A 21,506-nucleotide genomic window follows, 5' to 3' on the forward strand; every position below is an offset into this window, starting at 1 on the left:
TGGGCTGCTAGGAAGTCAAGTAGATGTCTGAGATACCAGGGGCTGTGAACAGGAATCTTTCTTTTCCATTATATAAATAAATAGGAATTATAGTTGACTGGAATAGTTCTAATATGTTTGAATTATTGAAATTATATTGATTATTCAATATCCAACTCTTTGTAACAGACATTGTAATGCTCATCAGATGCTTTTATATTTTCATATATGCTTGTAAAAGGTTACTTCTCTTGAGAGAGTTTGTTCAAAGCAGAGATAGATGATACTGTACCAGCATGAATATTATGATTGTGAATCAAGAGAGGTATCTGAGACAGTTTTTTTTCTCATAGTCTGGTTGGAAATACACAGCCTGGAGAGTACTCTGATATGATTGCTGAAATGAATTTGCAAAGTACTCTGAAATGCAGATCACATAGTGAGCCCAGTTTTAAGTTACTCCACAAATCCAGTGTGAACTACTGCAAAGGTTGTTTTGAGAGAGAAGGGATTTACATGCCACTGAGTTTCAGAATTAACTTCAGTGCTCTCAGAGCAAAAGTTGGTAGTATGAATAATGGAGTGCAACTGTTTCCTCCTTTTCTCATAGGAATCTTAAAAGAGGACTTGGTAGGTTAGAGTTCATGTGCATTTTAATATCCAATCTACATCAATAAAAAATATAATTTGATACATCTTACTGTGGATTTTGCGGCAGCCAATGTTGCAATAAATATTTCTGGTATGCCCTGGAGATGTATATAGTGAATTAAAGAGTAATTGCCTTACAAAGTGTTGCAGCTGGTCAGTCTTGCCAGTAAATTATAAATATACAATTTTTATTCCATGTATGAAGCTAGTTCAGGAAGCCAAATAATCTACATGTTGAAATCAATTTAAGATTAAGAAAGAGTCCTTTGCAAAGTCACCTCCATGTGGAAAGGGGTCCAGAAAGCAGTTGCAGCTATTGTTTTAAAAACTAAATCAAATTTACAGTTAGTCTAGAAGTCTTCAGAATTCCCATGTACACAGCTTTCAAAGCTCATAGCTAATGATCCCAGTGAGTACATAACATAAAGATCAATTTATAACATAGTTATTTCCAAATAAATAAATAAGGTAAGGAGATACATATCAGTACATGAGCCTCATCCATCTCCTCAGGGAAAAGTGCCTTAAGGGAGCTGCACAGAGTGTGAAGTGGGATTATGTGGGCTGATTGAGAACATGGCGAAGGGCTGGCAGATTGGTGCAAAATTCCTCAAACTGACACGATGCCTTCTGCAACATGTCTACAGTATAAAGCTGGGATTTGCATTCTGCTTCTGTTCATAACCTGTGCATGTCCAGCAGAAATCTAGAATTGTTTTATGCTGTTTAATGTTTAAATGATATATCTTAACTCTTCCCCTGTGCCTCACATCCTTTGTCCTCAGCCACTTTATTAAAAATAGGGCTGAGAATTGCAAAGGCCTGTCTGAGTCAGGGATACCAGTCCAGTATACTGAATTCATGAAAGTCACTTTAAAATACGTTTCTCTTGTTAGTTACAGTCTTCAACGCCACACTAGATGCCACATTCTGTCTCGTGGCATCTAGAAACCTTTTAATTTGTAGCCTGGGCATATGCAGCCAGTTGATGCCAAAATCTTTAGCTTAAACAGCTCTAGGCCAATGTAGTCTGTAGTTCTCCTTCCTACTGATTTTTTTTTAATTTCTTCATTCCCGGGTAGTCCTCCCGGGTAGTCCTCTGTTTTCAGGTCTTGTGGGATGAAAATTCACAATAAAAAAAAAATTCACAATAAAAGATTTCCTTCCTCACTTTGAGAAAGAGGAATTAGGAGAAGGTCATGACAATCTTCAAATATTTTAAGGGCTGAAGAAAAAAGGAATTAATTATTGGTCTGAATTGTATTGACCCCACTTTGAGCAGGAGGTTGAACTAGACGGTCTCCTGAAGTCTGTTCCCACCTGAGAGTTATCCTGTGGTTCTGGGATTTTGTAAACTATGTTCTGCTCCACCCTCACAGGTGTTGAGACAAGATGTAATGAACAAAAAGTTCAGCAAAGAAAGTTTAAGTCAGACATCAGAAAAATATAAAAGGTAGTTTTTAGGGGATTGACTCATTATCTCATTAAAGGTGGTTATCAATGGATTGCAGAAACACCTATCAGGAATAGCAGTGGTTCTTGCTTTGGAGAAAAAGTCCTTTGAGATCTTCTCCAATACCCTTTTCTGCAGTTCAGTGGAATTTTGGGGGTGGGGATAAGGAGAGAGGGGATAGCGGGGACACATGAGGCTTCCTTTTTGTGCTGACATATGACATATGATATATGACCGACATAATGAGCAAGTAAACAGTCCTGTGCTAACCTGCTTTTCTGCCAGTAACATGATAGTATCTGCATCTTTTGGCCAACCCTGAAGAGCTGCTTCACTTCCTAATTTGTACTTAAAATGGAGGTTTCTTACAGATTCATGGAAATACACCGTGAGCAGCTTTTCCTTGAGGTCAGAGAAGCTTAAGACTGTCTGATAAAATAGCTTGAATCTTATTTTTCTTTCAGATCTTTGGTACTGCCACTTGAAGAAACAGATTAGAAATGGATTCATTTTGTATGCCTTGCTTTAGCATAAATTTCAAGTATCCATTCTGAACCATCATTGTTGGCAATTATGTTCTGATTTGATTTTTTTTCTTAAGCTGCTTTTTTCTCATGTCTAGACAGGTGTCTGCATTTGTGTCCCTTTCTAAATATATTGAGCACTCTCTTGCTGTTGTCTTTGTTTTTGCTTATCAAAAAACCCTGAAAATTAGGAAAGAAATGGAATGGTTTTCTTTGCAAGCAGTAATCTCTGCTTTTCTCTGTAAACTGCAATCTGTAGAATATAAAATACCCATGTACATACTTTTTTAAAGACTCTCTGAATTATTAGGTAAGACTTTTGCTTCATATACCTGCTAAAGTAAAATATATGAAAATCACAGGGACCTATGGAGGTCTGTGGTCCAGCCTGCTGCTTAAAGCAGGCATAGCTTTAAGGTTAGCTTATGTTGCTGGGGACTTTTCCCATCTGAGTTTCAAAAGGCTCTAAGGATGGTGTTTCCATGCCCTCTCTGTGTTCTGTGACCTGGTGCCGTACCACTTATATGGGGAAGAGCTTTCCACTGATGTCTAGTTTTGCTCTTCTGCTGTCTGTCATTTCCACAGTGGTTATAAAAAAGATGGTAGTGTAGAGTGTATATGTGCATATGCACTCATATCGTAAGGAAAAACTCATGGAGTATTATTTTTCTTTTAAATACATTTCACTATATTTTTTGAAGACTAGTTCCAAAGACAAATGTCCTCTGCCTAGACCATTCATGTCTTCTCATACAGATATAGTTTTATTGCTTACCTGAAATAAATTGTTACTGCTCATTTTTCTTACTGCCTGCTTGGTAATAGTTATCTTTTGTCATTCAGTGAAATAAAATATCAAGTTCACTTCATGGCCTTTCCTCGTTACAGTCTTTGTTTCCTAGCTATTGACATACTGTGCTGTAGTTTGCTTAGGCTCTTTTGTGAGTATGTGGTATGCAGGAGAACACAAGCTTCCTGTGTTTTGTATGGCCTCTCAAAAGCCCATGTCAATTTTTCGCCCTTTGAATTGCATAAAATCCCCTTGGTTTTGTTTGCTATATTGCTCCTAAGTTCTTGGGGTAGATTTGAGACACTGTCTTTCTTAAATACTTATGGCAGACCTGGGTTAGGTAAGGAGGAGAAACCCAGGGCAACATGAAAACAGCAGAGGGGTGATTTGAGAAGTGGGTGGCCTGGAGCAGCAGCAGGCAGTCTGCCTGGGCTGGGCAAAATGTGCTCTGGGGCCTCTCCCAGACCGGACAGTTCCCACCGCCTATAGCCAGGTGTGCGTGAAAGCTAATCTATCCCTTAGATAAATCAGCAAAATGGCCTGTCATTTATCCTGTCTGTTAAGCTATGTTACCTCTTCCAAACTGGACTGAAATGTCATGGCTTCCAGTCTTGCTGACATCACACTGACTTCTAAACTATCACTCCAGCCTTTCCCTAGGATTACCCATGGTCAATAATTTATTCTCTGGAAATACTAAAACAATCCAGTAAGACAACTTGGGTCCTAACCCAGCTTTACAAACAAGTCTCAAGGACAAGACAGCACCTTATTATTGACAAGCTTCTATTTTTGGAGTTATTTTGGATGAGTGAAAGAATGAGCAAGGGGTAAGGTCAAGGCAGTTGTCTAGGACCCAGTGGACATGTCCCCTGCACTACACAGAGCTGCTGTGTGATTGTGGGCCAGTAATTTATGACCAGAGTTTCTGCTGAGATCTTAAGTATATGTTGATTTTTACCTATGTAAGATCACAGAATCATAGAATGGTTTGGGTTGGAAGGGACTTCAAAGATCATTTGGTTCCAACCCCCCTGCCATGGGCAAGGACACCTTCCACTAGACAAGGTTGCTGAAAGCCCTAGACAACCTGGTCTTGAACACTTCAGAGATGGCGCATGAACAAGTTCTCTGGGCAACCTGCTCCAATCCACCTATCCACCACCTTCAGAGTGAAGAATATTTTCTTAATATCTAATCTAAGTCTACCCTCTTTCTGCTTGAAGCCATTCCCCCTTGTCCTGTCACTACACATCCTTGTAAAAAGTCCTCTCCAAACTTTTTTTGGCCCTTCAGGCACTGGAAGGCTGCTATGAGATCTTCCCAGAGCCTTCTCTTCTTGAGGCTGAACAAGCCCAACTCTCTCAGCCTGTCTCCATACCAGAGATGCTTCAGCCCTCTGATCACCTTCATGGTCTCTAGTCTTGCTCCAATGACCACCTCCCTCTTGTGTTGGGAGCACCAGAGCTGGATGCAGTACTGCAGGTGGGGTCTCATGAGAGTAGAGTATAGGGGGAGGCCCACCTCCCTTGACCTGCTGGTCACACATGTGATGTGAGTCATGAACTTGTCAGTAACAAACTAGTGATAGCAGAGCTTCCTTAATTGATAGGAAAGTTGTACAGGTGAATACTGTTAACGACCATGCAAGTTCTAGGTGGTAGGATAGAAGATTTTTCAGTTAATATATGTAATGTATTCGGTTACATATTTCAGTTATAATATTCAAGTATATATAATATATATATCTCATATATATATATGAAGAGAAAATAGAGCATTTAACATTATTTAACTTCAGTTCACATGTGGACAAGAGATTCTGGTTGGTACATATATGTCAGAAGGACCAACCCAATCCTTTGCTAAGTTTGTCTGAAAAGTAACTGCATTTTCTAGCCAGAATGACTTTATTTAAAATAAAGTTTCCTCGTTATCATTATCATTGTGCTATTATGTTGACAGTTGCCTTTTATATGGCATAAAGCTGTCCAGGCTCTTGAGGGCTTGTTTTGTGTTCTTTCTCACTGCAAGTTTTATTTTAACATTTAAATGGTAATAGCTTTGCTTTGGTGTGTACAGCTGAGGCACATTAAAATGAAATGCTTAATTTTATCTGATGTGATATAATTAAAGTGTATACCTCTAGAGAGATTTGCCCATTGTTCATTTTGCCAGCCAGTATGAAACTCCCTTTATCTGAATTTTCTTCCTGGGGCTTAGATAATGCAGGTGCATGTACAAATGCATAGTCATTCTCATCAATGTAAGAAAGATTTGCCTGGGCTATTCTCTTCCTCTTGTGCTTTTTGTTTGATTTTTGTTACCAATTCTCTGTTGTTTGTTTGTTCCTTTTTTAGGATTTCGAATCCTTTTTCTCTGCTAAAGAAGAAAATATTATTTATTCATTCCTGGGTCTTGCTCCTCCTCCAGGCACAAAGGTATGAGCTGCTGTACTTCCAGGGGGACATTTATTTAATTTTAATAAAAGATGAAGGGAGGGGGTGACTCAGCATATCAAATAAGAGGCAGTGACAAAGCATTACATTAGATGCTTGTCTAGCAAAATGTTCTTAAGGGGGAAAAAAAGAAGTGGTCAGTTCAGTAAATACTAGAAAATACTTCTCTGTTCCCTTCTTTCACGTCAGACTTGTTACCATGCCTCCAGCTGATTACTTTTTTTTTGGTAGATGTTGTTTACACAAAGCAGTATTTTATCATGTTTAGGTTTTAAATTATGCAGAATTTCCTAGTGCATTTTACAGGTTGAATTAATTCCAAGGCACCTTCACTTGCCCCAGATTGCATCAAGCCTTGAACAAACAGGGTTTGTGTAGGCCACCAGCAGAGGGGCTGGGGTGTGGACCCAGCCCATCCTCTATGTGTACACACAGACTGGCACTATGGGATGTGCTCCCTCTGCCTTGAGGAGATAAAGTCTATTTCTAATTAGAGGTTTGATAACTGAGAGCGTTACAGCTGTCTTATCCTGAGGTCATGTTAGATCATAATAAAACGTTGCCATCTTTAACACGGGTGGTTCAACAAAAGAAATGAATCAAGAGAGGGATGAGCCAGGGTGACAGAACTCTGCTGCATTGCTGTGACCTGGCTGAAGAACTGCCCTGGCGCATGAGATCTGCTTTCTGGTCCAACTCTGCTAGCAACTGTGTAGCAACTCTGAGTGAGACCCTGTTGTACATGGCTCTGTTTTAGCTCTTCTGTAAAGGTAAAGATAAAAAGGAGGCTTTACTAAGTGCTTTAAGAGCTAGAGATGAAGAGATACCCAGGGGAGAGCCACAGTTGCTATGAATGTCTTTGACACTGAGTCTCTGTGTGATGGAGAGCAAGTGATTTAAACTTTCTGCTTTAGCTGTGCCATCTCCCACCAAGGGAAATAAAAATTACTTGCCTATCTCACAAGGATCTGTGAGAATTCATTTAATTAACTTCCACAAAGCCATGAAAGGCTTAAAGAACTGCAGGTATTAAGTATTATAATCATTATAAAAGATACCTGGAAATCAATGAGATAAAGAAAATTGCATTTTTCTGTCTTTCCATTTCATATATTATCTGCTCTTTCATGCATGGTTCTGTTAGATAGCATATCTGTGAAGTAACAGAACAGAATTCATTAATTTCCAGCTGTTAGCAGAGGCTATTGCAGTTTCTGCTTGTGACAACTTTGTAAACATTGAAAATAGTATGTTCTGTACATTCTGCTGGGCAGATTAATGTTAGTGCTATTAGTAGCAAGCAAGTACTGTCTATGCCTATTAGCTGCTGCATTGGTGGAGGTAGTGATCATTTCAGCCCAGAAGTGGAAATAGCTGAGAGTGTTTTTTAAAAATCCATGTGAAGACTGGAAGTATAATTACATTGTCTCCCTGTTAGAATCTGTTTCTGAATTTGAAAGTGACATATACAAGTGTTTTAGCATTTGTTGCAGGGGTTAATTTCTCAGCATCTTCACTGCATGGACAGTCTGGCTGTGCTTTGTCATACAAATAACCTTGCTGCACTGCTTCTGCTTTCCTTTCATTAGGCTGTCAATACAATTTTAGCATGAATTACAGTGGATGGCTTGTGACATCGATTTCCAGCAGTGTGAAACTGGAATAATAAGTCGTGTGTAAGAGATGGTGATGATGACACATATGACAGGGTTTCCTACTAATTCCTTCCTAAATAACTGGGGGTGGTGGTGGTGGTGGTGGTTTGTTTGTTTTTGGTTTTTGTTTGTTTGTTTGTTTTCTGGAATATGGTGATAATTTACAAAGCATGGAAATGCCATGAAACAGACAGTAAGCATTTACTTTCTAGGGATTTTTACCTCACTGAGACATTGCAAAGATTAATATAAAGCTGATACACATTATACACTTGCCTCAGAAGATGTCTTTTCCATCCGTCTTTTGTCTCACATTGCATTAGAAGTAGAGAATCTCTTTAATTGCCATGATTCTGTTTCATAGTACAGTCTGCTAGGATCCTGATCTAGGACTGTTTTGAGACTATTTTCTAGAGCAAGCAGAGGAACTTTTTGCTACTCCCACAACAAATTGTATCTTCCCAAAAAATCCTGTAGTTAAATCCATTGCCTCCATTGCCACATCAGCCTGCTGAGTGCAAAATACATGTTTCAGTTCTGCAGATTCTCTTTTTTGTAGGCCTGACCTCTCTGGATTAGGTGGCTACAGTTTTTCACCAGACCTATTTGTTCATCATTTACATTGAACTGTTACTGGTAGGTATTGGAGCTCTGATGATGCCAAAGCCTAATGTGCAAGCTGATCTACATTTACAGGGTGAGTCTGGTATGTCCGAAAGTCCAGAGAGCCTGTGGCTTCTAGCAAGATCACCTAGGTTTGCAATTGCTTTGTGAACTTGGTGAAGCTTATTTACTTGAGCTGAAGGTCTGTTTTCAAATCTTGTATATACTTAAATCCTTAATCTCAGTATTATTGCTCTTAATATCCATAATCTTGACAACCTGAAATCTGTAAATACTTGAGCTTTAGTCTTTTAGTTGAAGAAGACTTCTACTAAGACTGCTTTGAATTACAAATCTACAGTATGCCTTTTATTTAAAGAGAAAATTACCTGTCAGCCAATCTTCATAAATAGTACTTTATTTTAAATTAAAAATTAAGTTTTCTGTTTCTATGGAGAGCTAGCATAATGATGATATTCCAAGCATCACAGTTCTCCATATAATTAACAAGAACTCTATGTCTGTGTGCGTGTGTGTGTGTGTGTGTATGTGTGTGTGTGTTCTGGCTGATAACATGCTGCTTCTACAGTTTAGTTCTTTCAGCTACAACTTTTATTTGCCTTATGTTCTGAGTAGGTGTATGATTCATCTGAGAGAGTTTTACACAATAGGTTTATTTTAATTAGAATGCCATCTTCAGTCTTTTATGTATTTTATATATCTCCCAAAAATATTGAGTACATAGATTTTAAGATGACATGTTAATATATGTGCTGAAAATAAATATATAACCAATGTAGTTTTCCTTAACACTATCCTTTTCATTTTAGAAACTGCTACAAAGACTGTATCTTTAAGGAAATTATCACTTACTTGAGAAAACAATGTATTAACAATGTTGCACAAGAGAATGTCAATATATGCTGTGTTACTACCTATTTTATTCTTCAACTATTTTCTTAGCTTGTGGGGGAAAAGTACAAGATAAATTAAGCCAAACAAATGTCTCTGTACATTTGGTTTTAATAACAATGATACTAACAATCAATCACAATTTTTAATAACACTGCCACCAGAATGAGAGTGCAGTGAGTCCACAGTTTTATGTGTACTTGAAATCATATAGAATCATAGAATGGTTAGGGTTGGAAAGGACCTTTTGATCATTTAGTTCCAACCCCCCTGCCATGGGCAGGGACACCTCACGCTAAATCATGTCACCCAAGGCCTCGTCCAACCTGGTCTTGAACACTGCCACGGATGGAGCATTCACAACCTCCCTGGGCAACCTATTCCAGTGCCTCATCACCCTAACAGGAAAGAATTTCCTCCTTATATCCAATCTAAACTTCCCCTGTTTAAGTTTTAACCTGTTACCCCTTGTCCTATCACTACAGTCCCTAATGAAGAGTCCCTCCCCAGCATCCCTATAGGCCCCCTTCAGACACTGGAAGGCTGCTACGAGGTCTCCACGCAGCCTTCTCTTCTCCAGGCTGAACAGCCCCGACTTCCTCAGCCTGTCTTCATACAGGAGGTGCTCCAGTCCCCTGATCATCCTCGTGGCCCTTCTCTGGACTTGTTCCAACAGTTCCATGTCCTTTTTATGTAGAGGACACCAGAACTGCACACAGTACTCCAGGTGAGGTCTCACAAGGGCAGAGTAGAGGGTCAGGATCACCTCTTTCGACCTGCTGGTCACATTCCTTTTGATGCACCCCAGGATACAGTTGGCTTTCTGGGCTGCAAGTGCACACTGAAGCCGGCTCATGTTCATTTTCTCATCAACCAACACCCCCAAGTCCTTCTCTGCAGGGCTGCTCTGAATCTCTTCTCTGCCCAGCCTGCAGCTGTGCCTGGGATTGCTCCAACCCAGGTGTTGGACCTTGCACTTGACATGGTTGAGACAATACTGCCAGAAGAAGAAATAGTCTTTTCTCCTTCCTCCTTCTTCTAGCTTCTTCTGCTTGCTCCCAGCTGCTCCTCAAGCGTCCCCCACGTGCTGGCAAAGACATTCATGCAGCTGTGTAACAGAGCGTACAAAGTGTGTGAGAGAGAAATGTTTTTAAAGCGTTACTCTTGATCAGCCTTCTGTTCCAGTTCACCATGCAGCCCTGGAAAGGCTTTTGCTGCCAGGAGGGCAGGGACAGCGCAGCACTGGGAAGAACTACAGGGAGGGCAAGGCTTGCTGCTGATAGTTTTTCTGCTGTTGTTTTTCTCTGCAGAGAAGAGGGGGAATTTAGGAGCTTATGTGCCTACTCTCTTGTCATTGCAAGCTCCTTAGATGTAAAATGTATTTTCCATGATTCAGGAGCAAATTGCCAGAAAGGCACCAAATCTTACACAGTGAAGTTTCAGGAAAAGGATAAAACTACAGAGTTATTTTGTCTCTTTTGAGTTTGTCTTGATAACCTGCTTCCAAGTGTTCCTAACCACTCTTCTATAACTTTTGACCCCATCCAGCAGAGCATCTCAGTAGGAGGGCACATCATGGGACAAAGATCCCTAAATCAGCACTCCCCCAAGTCTGCTCTGGGGTTAAAAGCCAGATAGCTGTGCTTATGTCATGCTTCTGCAGGCTGAAGAAACCATATATGGATGAGGACACTGAAGGAGGACTTGTGAAGCTTAAACGGCAGGAGGTCATGACAGGGGCTTTTGTTTAGCTGTAGCAACAAATGAAAATGTGAAAAAGCATAAGAACCCAAACCAACTGCTAAATGAGTTGTAAGGGCTGGGTGGCAGAGATGAGAAAAGAGATGGTTGTCTACTGGGGTATGTTGCTCTGCTCAAAGCATGTAGAATTTAGGATGACACAGGACAGGACCTTTCCTGAGCCCAGTTCTCTCTTGCTGGAGGCAACCACAGTAGATAAGACCTCTAAGAAGTGGTCAAATTCCCTTTTAACGTATTAGGTCCTTTGCCTCTGCTTCTCTGCTAGGAAGCTCTTCCAAAATTCCATACTGCTTCTGATTAGAATTTTTGTTTACAGCCAGTTTGTACTCATTTTGCATCTATCTCAGCGCTCTTCCTTATCCTACCACTCCCTGATGTTTACTCTGATCTATTTTTAGAGAGCCATCATATCCCCTCACAGCATTACTTTCAATAGATTAAAGTAATGAATCTTTTTTTGTCAGCCTTCCATAAGACAGGCTCTCCACTCCCTCAGATGTTCCCAAAGCCCTCCTCTGCACCTGTTCCAGTCTGAATTTCTCTTTCTTGAGCCTGAGTAACTGGAACAGTACAGAGCAATCCAGAGGAGGTTGCGCCTTGGCCTTGTACAATGACATTAATATTAGCTTTCAGCTCCACCAGCTGTACCTCACTTCATACATGTGAGGATGACATTTATTATCTCTTTCACTACTATATCATATTCATGGCTCAGTTATTATGTGATTATTTAAATACATCCATCTTTCTCTTCTTTGATGATTATCAGCTAGCAAGCTCCCGAAGTACAGTAGAAACATCTGTTTCTAAGCTCTGTCCCAGAACTGCCTGTCCCAAAGAGTGTGACTTTGCCCTTCATGTTATTAAATTTAATCCTATTTTTCTTACTCCAGTTGAGGTCATACAGTTCTTCTTTTATCTGACGCAGCGTGTGATTCAGTGTGACCTTTCACAGTTACCTAGCTGAAAGTACCACAGGACTTAAAATAAAGAGCCTTCTAGGAGGTGCTTGTTCATGGTGCTGGAATAAATAGATTTGATAGATCGGTGTGTGAACTGAGGAGCAGTTTCCCTGATGATTTTAAATGAGAAGGTTAAGATACTATATATGAAATCCTTCATTACTTCTGTTTTTCTGTAGCTTCTTGATGTAGTTTGATTGGAATGCGTGCTGGAGAAAAGGCTCTTTTTTATCTGAATCTAGGGAATGTGCAATCAGGGTGAGCACCAGTTTCTATTAGACTTTCCACAGAAAAGTGAGAGACTCTGCTATGCTCTGAAGAGGGAGAAGTGCTTGAATTCATGATTTCCCTACACAAACACCATGTTTTTACCAAAAGATTAACATGCCAACAAACGTTCCTTTCACAGGAAAATGTCCAGAAGGGTATATTTTCATTTGTGTGCTGAAGTAAAATTAGAAAAGCACCACCCAAAACTGTAAAGTCAAGTTATAGAATTGTTGATTATGTGCTGCAAAACTAACAATGTCGTCTTTGCTGCCAGGAGACTGAAAAATCTGATGCCATGGATGGAACTGAGGCACAAACAGAAGACAAGGCAGACGAAGGGGCTCATGAAGAGGCTCAGTCTGCTCAGTCAGAATCAGAAGATCAACAGGTAATTTTCCCTTTTTCCCTTTGTGATATGAGGGTTTTACCTGTGCCAAGCACATGAAGCATAAACCCACAGGCCTTCCTATTGTGCTTCAGGATGGAAAACTGATAGCGGAGTGGTCCTGTTTTTCTTTTGGATGCATTTTCTTTGACATCATGATGATATGAATCCTAGATAAAACTCTGGGGAACTTGCTCTGAATCTTGAGTAACAGTGCTTGTCTTTATTGAAGTTTCCTTTTATACATTCTTACTGTAAGTTCTTGGGTTTTAATGCTCATTTTGAACCAGACCCTGCTTATGGAGAATAATTTAGGACTAGACATCTGGGTCCTGTCTGTGTAGAAAAAATTGCTGTTATCAATGGCCAGTGTCTGCAGGGCTCATAAATCTAGTTGTTAATGTTTGTTGTCATGTACCAGTATTGACTGCTGTTGCAGCAAACCCTATCTGACAGTGTCTTCTCCAGGCCAGGCAGAAACCCCTGGGCAATGCAGAAATTGAGACTTTTGATATCCTTTTGCTGCATCATGGTCTGATATTACAGTCATGTGGACAGATCTCAAGCTGCAGTGCTAAAGGTTCTTGGAAGAGGCCACCTGAGTTCCTTAAATTCCCTAGGATAATATCCTGCTGTTAGCTAACATCAGTAAAGTACTTGTGGTTGAAAGTAGATGGACCCTGCAAAAAGGGACCATTTTGCTGTGTGCTATCTTCCTCAGGGGGGTGTTCATATTAGTGGCCAGGTTCTAGACCCAGTGGAGACTAAGAAGAAATGGATCCTGTGTCTGGAGATAGGGATCAGGCTCCTTCATTTCTCCTGCTGCTCCGACAGTTTGGCATTTAAGGATGGGTTTATTTTGATGTTGCAGTGTCAAGTGACTCTCATCCCAAAGAGGCAGGCCTACTGCTGGATCAAGTACTTGATGGTTTTTTTGTGGTTTGGAGATCAGACGATCCCAGTAGAATATCTGTCACAAATGCATCATGTCTTTCACTAAAGAGGAAAACAAATGCGTTTTCATTGTTTCGTTGTTTTCCATCTAGCTGCAATGTTTTTCAGAGGAAGCACCTCTCTGTAAGCTTTTCCCCACTACCCTTTTTAGCAATGACTGTAGTCATTGTTAGGCTGGAAAAGCACCCTTTTACATAGCCTCATGCAAGTCTCAGGTGCTGAGAAGTCCCATTTAAAATTTCAAAATGACAATGAGGAGAGACAGTTCTCAGTGGGAACTGAAATTTCACATTAAATTCTGTCCAAACACTTTTCACGTCTCAGAATTTCAGCTGGCGCATGAGTGCCATCAAATACCATTTTCCTTGGCTCTTAAGACCAGCATAAAACTGCAGTGCATCCCCTGGCTGGCTTAGGTTACCTTGCCATTCGGGCTGGCAGAGTACTCTAGTATTTTTTAAGTGCAGAATGCTGGAACATGTCTGCAAATGTGTCAAGCAGCTGTGTATGAGAGGTTTTGTAATGACATAATGCAATACCAGTCCTGTACAGCAAGCACCTCCCTCCATTTCTCAGAGGATGGACTGGAGCTGTAAATGGAAAATATATTCTCCTTTAGTTTTTCTGGGAGGGAAGTGGCAGAGGAGCAAGCACAAGGCAAGACAGTGTATTTGAACAGATTGTTCTGTCATTATAAGGGTATAAAATATGATTAGTTTTACAGACCTTCCCCTTTCACCTGCACAGGGTTGAAATGGTCTTACATAAGGAGTAAGAGTCTTCCTGAAATCGTCCAACTCTGATATCACCTTCATCTTGCCAGGTGTATATTAGCTCATAGGGGAAGTAAAAAAAGCACTGTTTCTGTCTCATTTTTATACAGGGTACTTCCCACTGCAAGCGGCAAGGTCCGATGTCTCCTGATAGGGATGCACAAAACCTATTTTTCACCCTGTTCTACCACCCACTTCCCTTGTCACCTAGGACAAATCACTTTGGTGACATGGCATCTGTCTGCCTTGCCACAGTTTATCCCAATTATCACTTCTGTTGGGATGGCATGAATAATTCTGTAGAAATTCTGTTGTTCACAACAAACAGCAGACAGAGGATGAATAACTTTGAGGCAGGTTCAGTGAGACGAATTCCACTTTATGTTTCTGTATCCCAATTCACCTTTAAAAAAGAAAGCTCGAATAACATTTCATTACCTGGCCAGGCGTTTATGAGGTTAAATACATTTGAAGACTGTCAGATTGCCGTTGTAGTATCTCCCCTGGATGTTAGGTCCTGAAGGGTACATGTAGTATCAACACCGTATTTTCAGTATTCCCCTTTATTCCTCTCATTCTGCAGCCCAGCACATCTTGTGTGACTGCTTTCCACATTGAATAGATGTTTTCTGTGTGCTCTCCCCACCCATGTGTTTTTTTTTCTGTCTAGCTTAGTAAGAGCCGTTCTCTGTATACTGAGTTCTGAAAGAGTGACCTTTGTGTCAGTGGCCCACCTTGTTTTGCAGCTGAACAGTTGCATCTTTTGAACAGTAGTCATGTCCCTTTTGGAGTGTCAACTTACTCTTTTGACAGACCATCAAACCAAAATACAGTAACTTAAGCACCACAGTTTTACGTTCTATTTCTGAATTAATATACCAGTGGGAATCCAGTATTGGCATTTTGGCCATGTTTAGCAGTCAGTTTCATACCAGCTTAAAAATTACTTTCTTATGGGGGTGCAACCCAGCTGGCTTTTCTCCAGTGACTCTGCAGGAGAAACGCCAGTGCTATGGAAAAATTCCAGAAGAGTCTGGGCAAGATAAAGATATCTCAGTCTTTGCCAATGAGCATATGACAGGTAACAAAATAAACTGTGACTGTCTCAGTTGTGGAGCTGCATGAAGGCTCCCAGATTTCAGAAGGCTCCTTAAAGCCTCAGTAGCAAGGATGGCATCTGATGGTCAATATGGGTACTTGTGGAGGCTGCAGCCCTCCTCTAGTCCTTCAGTTGATCTTGCTGGAAGATGCAGGAGTCCAGAAGCTCCATCTTTTTGTCTCAGGCTGGTGTGAGCCTGAGGAAACCAGTGAAAGACCCCAACCCTCTGAAAAACAAAACTCTTAAGTCAGCAGCTGCCTCCTGAAAGTGGTGGGTGTAAGTGGCAGTGCAAAAGGTTGTTCTTCATACACCTCACGTTAGACTGCCTAGGCTTCAGCAGCTGCAGCCCCTCATTCAAACAAGCACTCAGGAAACCTCAGAGCAGATACTGAAATACTAAGTCTCTTACACAGATGCAGTAGTAAGTAACAGAACAGCTTTCAGCGTGGTCACCAAGGAGCAGCTGTGCTAAGATTGCTTTAGATTATGAATTTTTTTTCACCTTAAACCTGTTGCATACTTTCCTTCCCTAATCACTTCATCAGGCTTATCTAATCTTTTTTTTCCATTCTTAATCCCTATCCTCTGATGGACAAGGTTGAGGAACCATTTTGTTGGGGGATAGTGTCCCTTTTTCTTGCTTTGTCTGTCCCTTTGTTTTTAAGCTTTTTGAGGATAAAACTGTGACCTTCTCTGCATATGGAAAAGCAAGGGCTCTGCTGGTCACTAGATATGATGGTAATATTTTTCTTTATTTTACTGCCTGATTTTAACTTCAGATTTTAGCTTGGGGGTTAGAATATTTTTAAGTGGTGTCCCAGTTAAATCAGTTTGCAGTACAGATTAGGCTCACTTCAGGGCAGAATTATTTTAGAAACATGTTCAAAAATCATAATGCAAGTCTGTACCCTCTCTCAGCAGTTCCCCAGGCCACCTATAAACCCTGGCACGGCAGTTCACTTCCATATCTCAATGCATTCTATGCAAACTCATATCAACCACTCATGCCTTCTGCATGGTACTATTCCATCTGCCTTTTCTCTTTGGGATTTTGCGTAAGATTAGCTCTTCTCTCCAATAACCAGCTTGGTATCTAACATTAAATTCTATTCACTGTACATTTATATAATTTTTCTCTTTTATTTCTCTTCATCACTTTTGCTTGATCTGTAGTCTAAACCCATCTTGTATTATATCTTATTCCCCCGTATTGCTGAGCCAAGGCATCTGTTCCAGCCTACAACAGTTAACAGAATTGCAAGCCAGATTCTGAGCGATGATGTGTAACATAGATAAGACTCTTCATAATTCTGATCATTTTGCAGACCACCTAATTAAAAAGAAAAAGAAAAAAAGCCACAACAAACACCAAACCTCCAAACCCCACCTGGAAAAGCAAACAAACCCCTCCATTGCTTTGCTCATCAACGAAGCAGATTTAATTGGAAGGAACTGAGAAAAAGGGAGCTGTATTTAATGATTTTATATCCCTTTTTCAAAGTAAAAGCTTAAGATAAATGTGCATTGTGAGTTAACCTGAAAGACATTATCTCAAAATAAATCCACTGAATTCCACATAATGTTCCTAAATCCAGTGTTTAATTTCTGCTGTTTCATCTACATGACCTCTGATATTCTTTCTTTGATCTGTCTTTTAAACATGTTCTTTTGTATCTCTTATGTAGGAAAGCAAGGAAGACCATGAAACAACAGGGGTATAGTATATTTTGCCTTCATCTTTTGTTTGCATGCATTTAATTCCTTTCCAGTCTCATTGCTTCACTCAAAAGTTAGTAAATTCTTATTCATGAAACTAAAAATACTAGTGTTATATTCAGCTAGAAATTATTATTGGTCATATCATAGTCTTATTGTTTGGGAACAAAGATAGGCCTCTAATAATAAAAAAAATGCAAATGGAAGAGAAATTGTCTTTCACAGATTCTTTAATAAAATGTGCCAAGGATTTCCAAGACAACTATATCTTTGACAATTGCTAACTGACACCATGCTGATTGCATTTTCAGTGTTGTGAGTATGAAAGAGCCATTCTGATATTTTAGGCAGTTCTGCCTGTAAAGGAAATATTTTCCTTGCCAGAATTTTGAAAGAACCAGGTGCAAATTCTTATGCCGTTTTCTCCTTTTCCTGGCATTTCAAGTTTATGCCTTGAATATTACTTCAGTATTGGAGCCTTCATAGCAGCCTTCCAGTATCTGACTGGGGGCTATAAGGATGCTGGGGAGGGACTCTTCATTAGGGACTGTAGTGATAGCACAAGGGGTAATGGGTTAAAACTTAAGCAGGGGAAGTCTAGATTGGATATAAGGAAGAAGTTCATTACTGTAAGGGTGATGAGGCACTGGAATGGGTTGCCCAGGGAAGTTGTGAATGCTCCATCACTGGCGGTGTTCAAGGCTAGGTTGGGCAGAGCCTTGAGTGACATGATTTAGTGTGAGATGTCCCTGCCCATGGCGGGCAGGTTGGAACTGGATGATCTTATGGTCCTTTCCAACCCTAACTATTCTATGATTCTATGATTCCCAGGAAAACTAATAATTACTTTAGGCTATTTTCCACTACAGGCCAGCAATTAGTAAGAGAACACATTCACATCTTCCCACTTCCAAACTGCAATATATATATATATATACATATATATATGTGTGTGTGTGTGTGTGTGTGTGTGTGTGTGAACACATACACATGCCCGCTGTCAGTTATGCAGTGTGGACCCAGGAGCTGGAATGGAGCTCCATAGGCAAAATGTGGGGGGCTCCTGGTGAGGCTGACAAGGGCTGTTAAGGCTGCTTAGTGCACCCTGGCACCACTAGCTAATGTTTCAAGCAAGCAAAATACCCATTTTTTTTCTGCAAGAGGTAATTGACTTGAATTTTGAACAGAGGTTGTTAATATCTGAAAGATGTCGCTTGTCTGTGGGTTTGCCTGGCTCTGTTTCAAAGGCTGCTAATGAAAGACCCCTTTCCTGAGGGTCAGTGCTGAAAGAGGCAATATTCCTTTGATACAAGAATTTCTAATCCAGCTGACCTGTGTGGACATTCATATTACCTTCCTGGTTTTGCAGGGATGATCCCTTAGTGCAATGATTTTTCTCTGAAAAATGATTCAAACCAAGAATCTGGTTACAACAGGTCCATTCCCCAGCACATATTTAAGCAGGATTTTACTTCAATGTCTCAGATGTGGCTCTTGTACAAACAGTCTGTGTCTGAGAGGAAAACCAAAGGGCTGTGCTACTCATACTACCTGCAGTCCTGACTAAATACTAATTATATATTCTTTGAGTGACTGTTTGATTATGCCAGGAAGAAGCTACCATAATTTTTGTAGTCTAGGTAATGTATGAAGCTATGACATTTTGAGATAAAGCTTGTTTATACACATGGAAAGAATGCTTTTGAACAAGAATTTGCTGGAAGAGAAGGAACAGAGAAGCTTACAATGCAATTTTGAGTTCTTTTTCAGAGTAGAACTACACTTCAAAGCTTCATTTACTGGCTCTTAAAAGACAATAAGCGCAGATTGTTGTCTGTCTTACATAAATGCTAGCTTTCAGATAACTGTTCATTTGATTGACTGAAGAAAAGGGCTATTGTCTTTAAATTGTGCATTTCTTCTATATAAAAGAGAGAAATAAAACCTTCTGAAACAGAGACAAGGCTGTATTATCTGATTCTGAATGATTTGTTGATTATTCAGGAGCCTAGTTCACGTGCCATGAATCTTGACTTGTTTACTTCTCCAAGAAAGTGTATTATTAAAAATACTAAACTTTTTTCATATTTGCATTTATTTCATATCCTCATTCTGATCTTGAATATTTTTTTACAACTTAACTATGTACCATATTCTAGCCTCTCTAAGAAGGTTCTTATATTCCAGCACTTGCCTATTAACTCCAGAAAGCTAGAGCCCTGGCATGAAAAGATTAAAAGCTCTATACATTACTTCTTTTTTCTATTTTTTTTTTTAAAGCTCAAATAATACTGCATTTACTAGAAACAGAAAAGTTGCAAAAGCAGAGCCCTGCATTTCAAGACTGTTTATTTTTTCTTCAATTCCTACATGATAATTACAACTGTTTTCTATAAAAAAGGAGGAAGAAGAAAAGCAGGAAGAGGCAGAAGAAAAGGAAGATGGAGAAGAAAAGGACAAAGTGGAGGAGCAAGAAGAGTCTTAGGACACTGTGACACATTCTTTCTTGAACAGGTTTTCAGGTAACCATTAAGATGTCCAGCACAGTTTCTAAATGTTCTTAAAGTAACCCAAACTTGAAAATTTTGTACATGTTGTTGTTATATGCAATGACAAGAATGGAAGGTATGTACCAAAACCAAAAGAAGCCTTACATTTGAAGCATAACAGTTAGTAAGAACTATTCCCTTTATTGTGTCCATTGGTTTTCCCATTTCTGTGGCATCAATGAATCTGACTTTCCTGCACAGCTGTCTCTGTCATCCCTAATATCCACCATATTTTGCAGGCTCTTCCATTCATTCCCTATCGCTCTTACAACATTCACTTCCCTGCCAGGCTTCTGATAGCTACTTTGGGCGTATTCCTTAGCATTTTCTTGTGCTGTGTCCCCTAAATATGAGCAATGCAGAGAGTAGCATGCTCTCTGAATGGGCCAGGGCTCTCCTGGCATGGGCCAACGCAGTGGTCATCCCCCTGTACTCTGCACTGGTGAGGCAGCATCTCGAATACTGTGTTCAGTTCTGGGCTCCTCACTACAAGAAGGACGTGGAGGTGCTGGAGCGGGTCCAGAAAAGGGCAACAAAGCTGGTGAAGGGTCTGGAGCCCAAGTCTCATGAGGAATGGCTAAGGGAACTGGGGTTGTTTAGTCTGGAGAAGAGAAGGCTCAGGGGGAACCTTCTTGCTCTCTACAACTTCCTGAAAGGAGGTTGTAGTGAGGTGGGGATCTGTCTCTTCTCCCGAGTAACAAGAGATAGGACAAAAGGAAATGGCCTCAAGCTGCGCTAGGGGAGGTTTAGGTTGGGTATTAGGAAAAATTTCTTCACAGAGAGGGTGCTCAGTATTCAGACATGTAAAATTACAAAAGGAGTGCTAAATTCTAATCTAATTTTCCTTATTTTTGTTCAGGAAGCACAAGCTGGAGTAGCCCTGACAAAGAAAATAAAATTGATCTCTCGAGCAAATCATCACTACCTTTCATGCCTGTAGGCTTATGAACATATAAATGCATAACAGAACAAGATACCACTCTGTACTATGTGTTGCCTTTATATATATATTTGGTATTCCATTTGTTTGTTAGAACGGGTCTTCTTATATCTAACTGATGATATTTCAGGCGATTGTTATATATTGGAATAGTATTGTCTATGTCACGTTCTAGACTGTAAGCTTCTCAGGGCAGGAGCCATGTCTTTCTCCATGTTTATGTACTGCCAAACACATTGTTGCCACTTAGCAGATAACTGCACTCACACAAGTGACCTATTTAGAGAAAAAGAAATTCAGTGTTGAAAACTGCAAAGAGGCTTCCTGTGTGCAAGCTGTGTGAGTCACTTCTCTTCAGCTGGCTTTTGAAAATGATTGAGATTTCCATTGTACAGCAGTTTAAATAAATGCATTTTCTGTCATATCTCTTCTTTGTCTTCAAAAGCATTAATTCAACCCTAGATCTATAAAGTTTTCTCAATTTCCATCGTCTCCAACATTACAGAGGATGTGCAAAGTCCTTTTCCTTGCCTTATGTTCCTGCTGATGTTTCTGCATTAAAGATGATGATCTTCATTGAAGAAAAAAGATGTACCAGTCCCTTCTGCTGAAGCCTTTTCAGCCTTCTTGGATATATATGTATTCACTGGTACAGGAAAGTGGAGAAAACTAATCCACATTGACACTGTAACTGTTGGTTAGAAGTTCACTGAGGAGGGAGTTTGGATTTCAGTTGTTTATATAAACTCTTTGTAGAGGAAGGGAGGGGATAAAAAATGCTTATTGCGAAAGTAGCCCATAGCTTCATAAACTCGACAAACTCCAAAGCAACTACAAGTTTATGTTCAACTCTGATCGGGAAGAGGTTGGCTTTTCAAGCTGAAATCTCCCACACCACGAGTGCTTGAACAGTGGCTGAACAGATAAAGTGGACAAAAAAATTGTGGAGGCTTCTGAAATGTCCTGAGTGGGTACATCTGAAGTTCCAGTTGTTGGGAGGGGATGAACAAGGAAGCAGAGCTATCTGCACTGTTCTTACACTCGTAGGTTATGCTGAGTTCAGAGCTGGCA

The 21,506-nt window shown here is 40.1% G+C and overlaps 1 protein-coding gene across 8 annotated transcripts in view; it reads left to right on the top strand.

Moving 5' to 3' along the window:
- Positions 1-20,859, top strand: part of SH3BGR (SH3 domain binding glutamate rich protein) — a 32,712-nt gene extending 11,853 nt beyond the window's left edge. Inside the window, exons 3-7 of one of the 8 annotated variants that reach the window (XM_057426376.1) lie at positions 5,758-5,838; positions 12,294-12,407; positions 16,916-16,945; positions 19,348-19,468; positions 20,355-20,859. In XM_057426376.1, coding sequence (XP_057282359.1) covers positions 5,758-5,838; positions 12,294-12,407; positions 16,916-16,945; positions 19,348-19,431 — 309 coding nt within the window. In that variant the 3' untranslated portion in view covers positions 19,432-19,468; positions 20,355-20,859. Of the gene's footprint in view, positions 1-5,757; positions 5,839-12,293; positions 12,408-12,872; positions 14,026-15,895; positions 16,013-16,890; positions 16,946-19,347; positions 19,470-20,354 lie in introns of those variants that run through there. The other 7 variants (XM_057426380.1, XM_057426383.1, XM_057426382.1 and 4 more) reach the window with 7 other exon arrangements.
- Positions 20,860-21,506: the final 647 nt, after the last annotated feature.

This window comes from Pezoporus wallicus, unplaced genomic scaffold (assembly GCF_028554395.1).
Source record: "Pezoporus wallicus isolate ANWC-B61680 ecotype Strahan unplaced genomic scaffold, APGP_CSIRO_Pwel_v1 contig_8747, whole genome shotgun sequence".
Lineage (NCBI taxonomy): Eukaryota > Metazoa > Chordata > Aves > Psittaciformes > Psittacidae > Pezoporus > Pezoporus wallicus.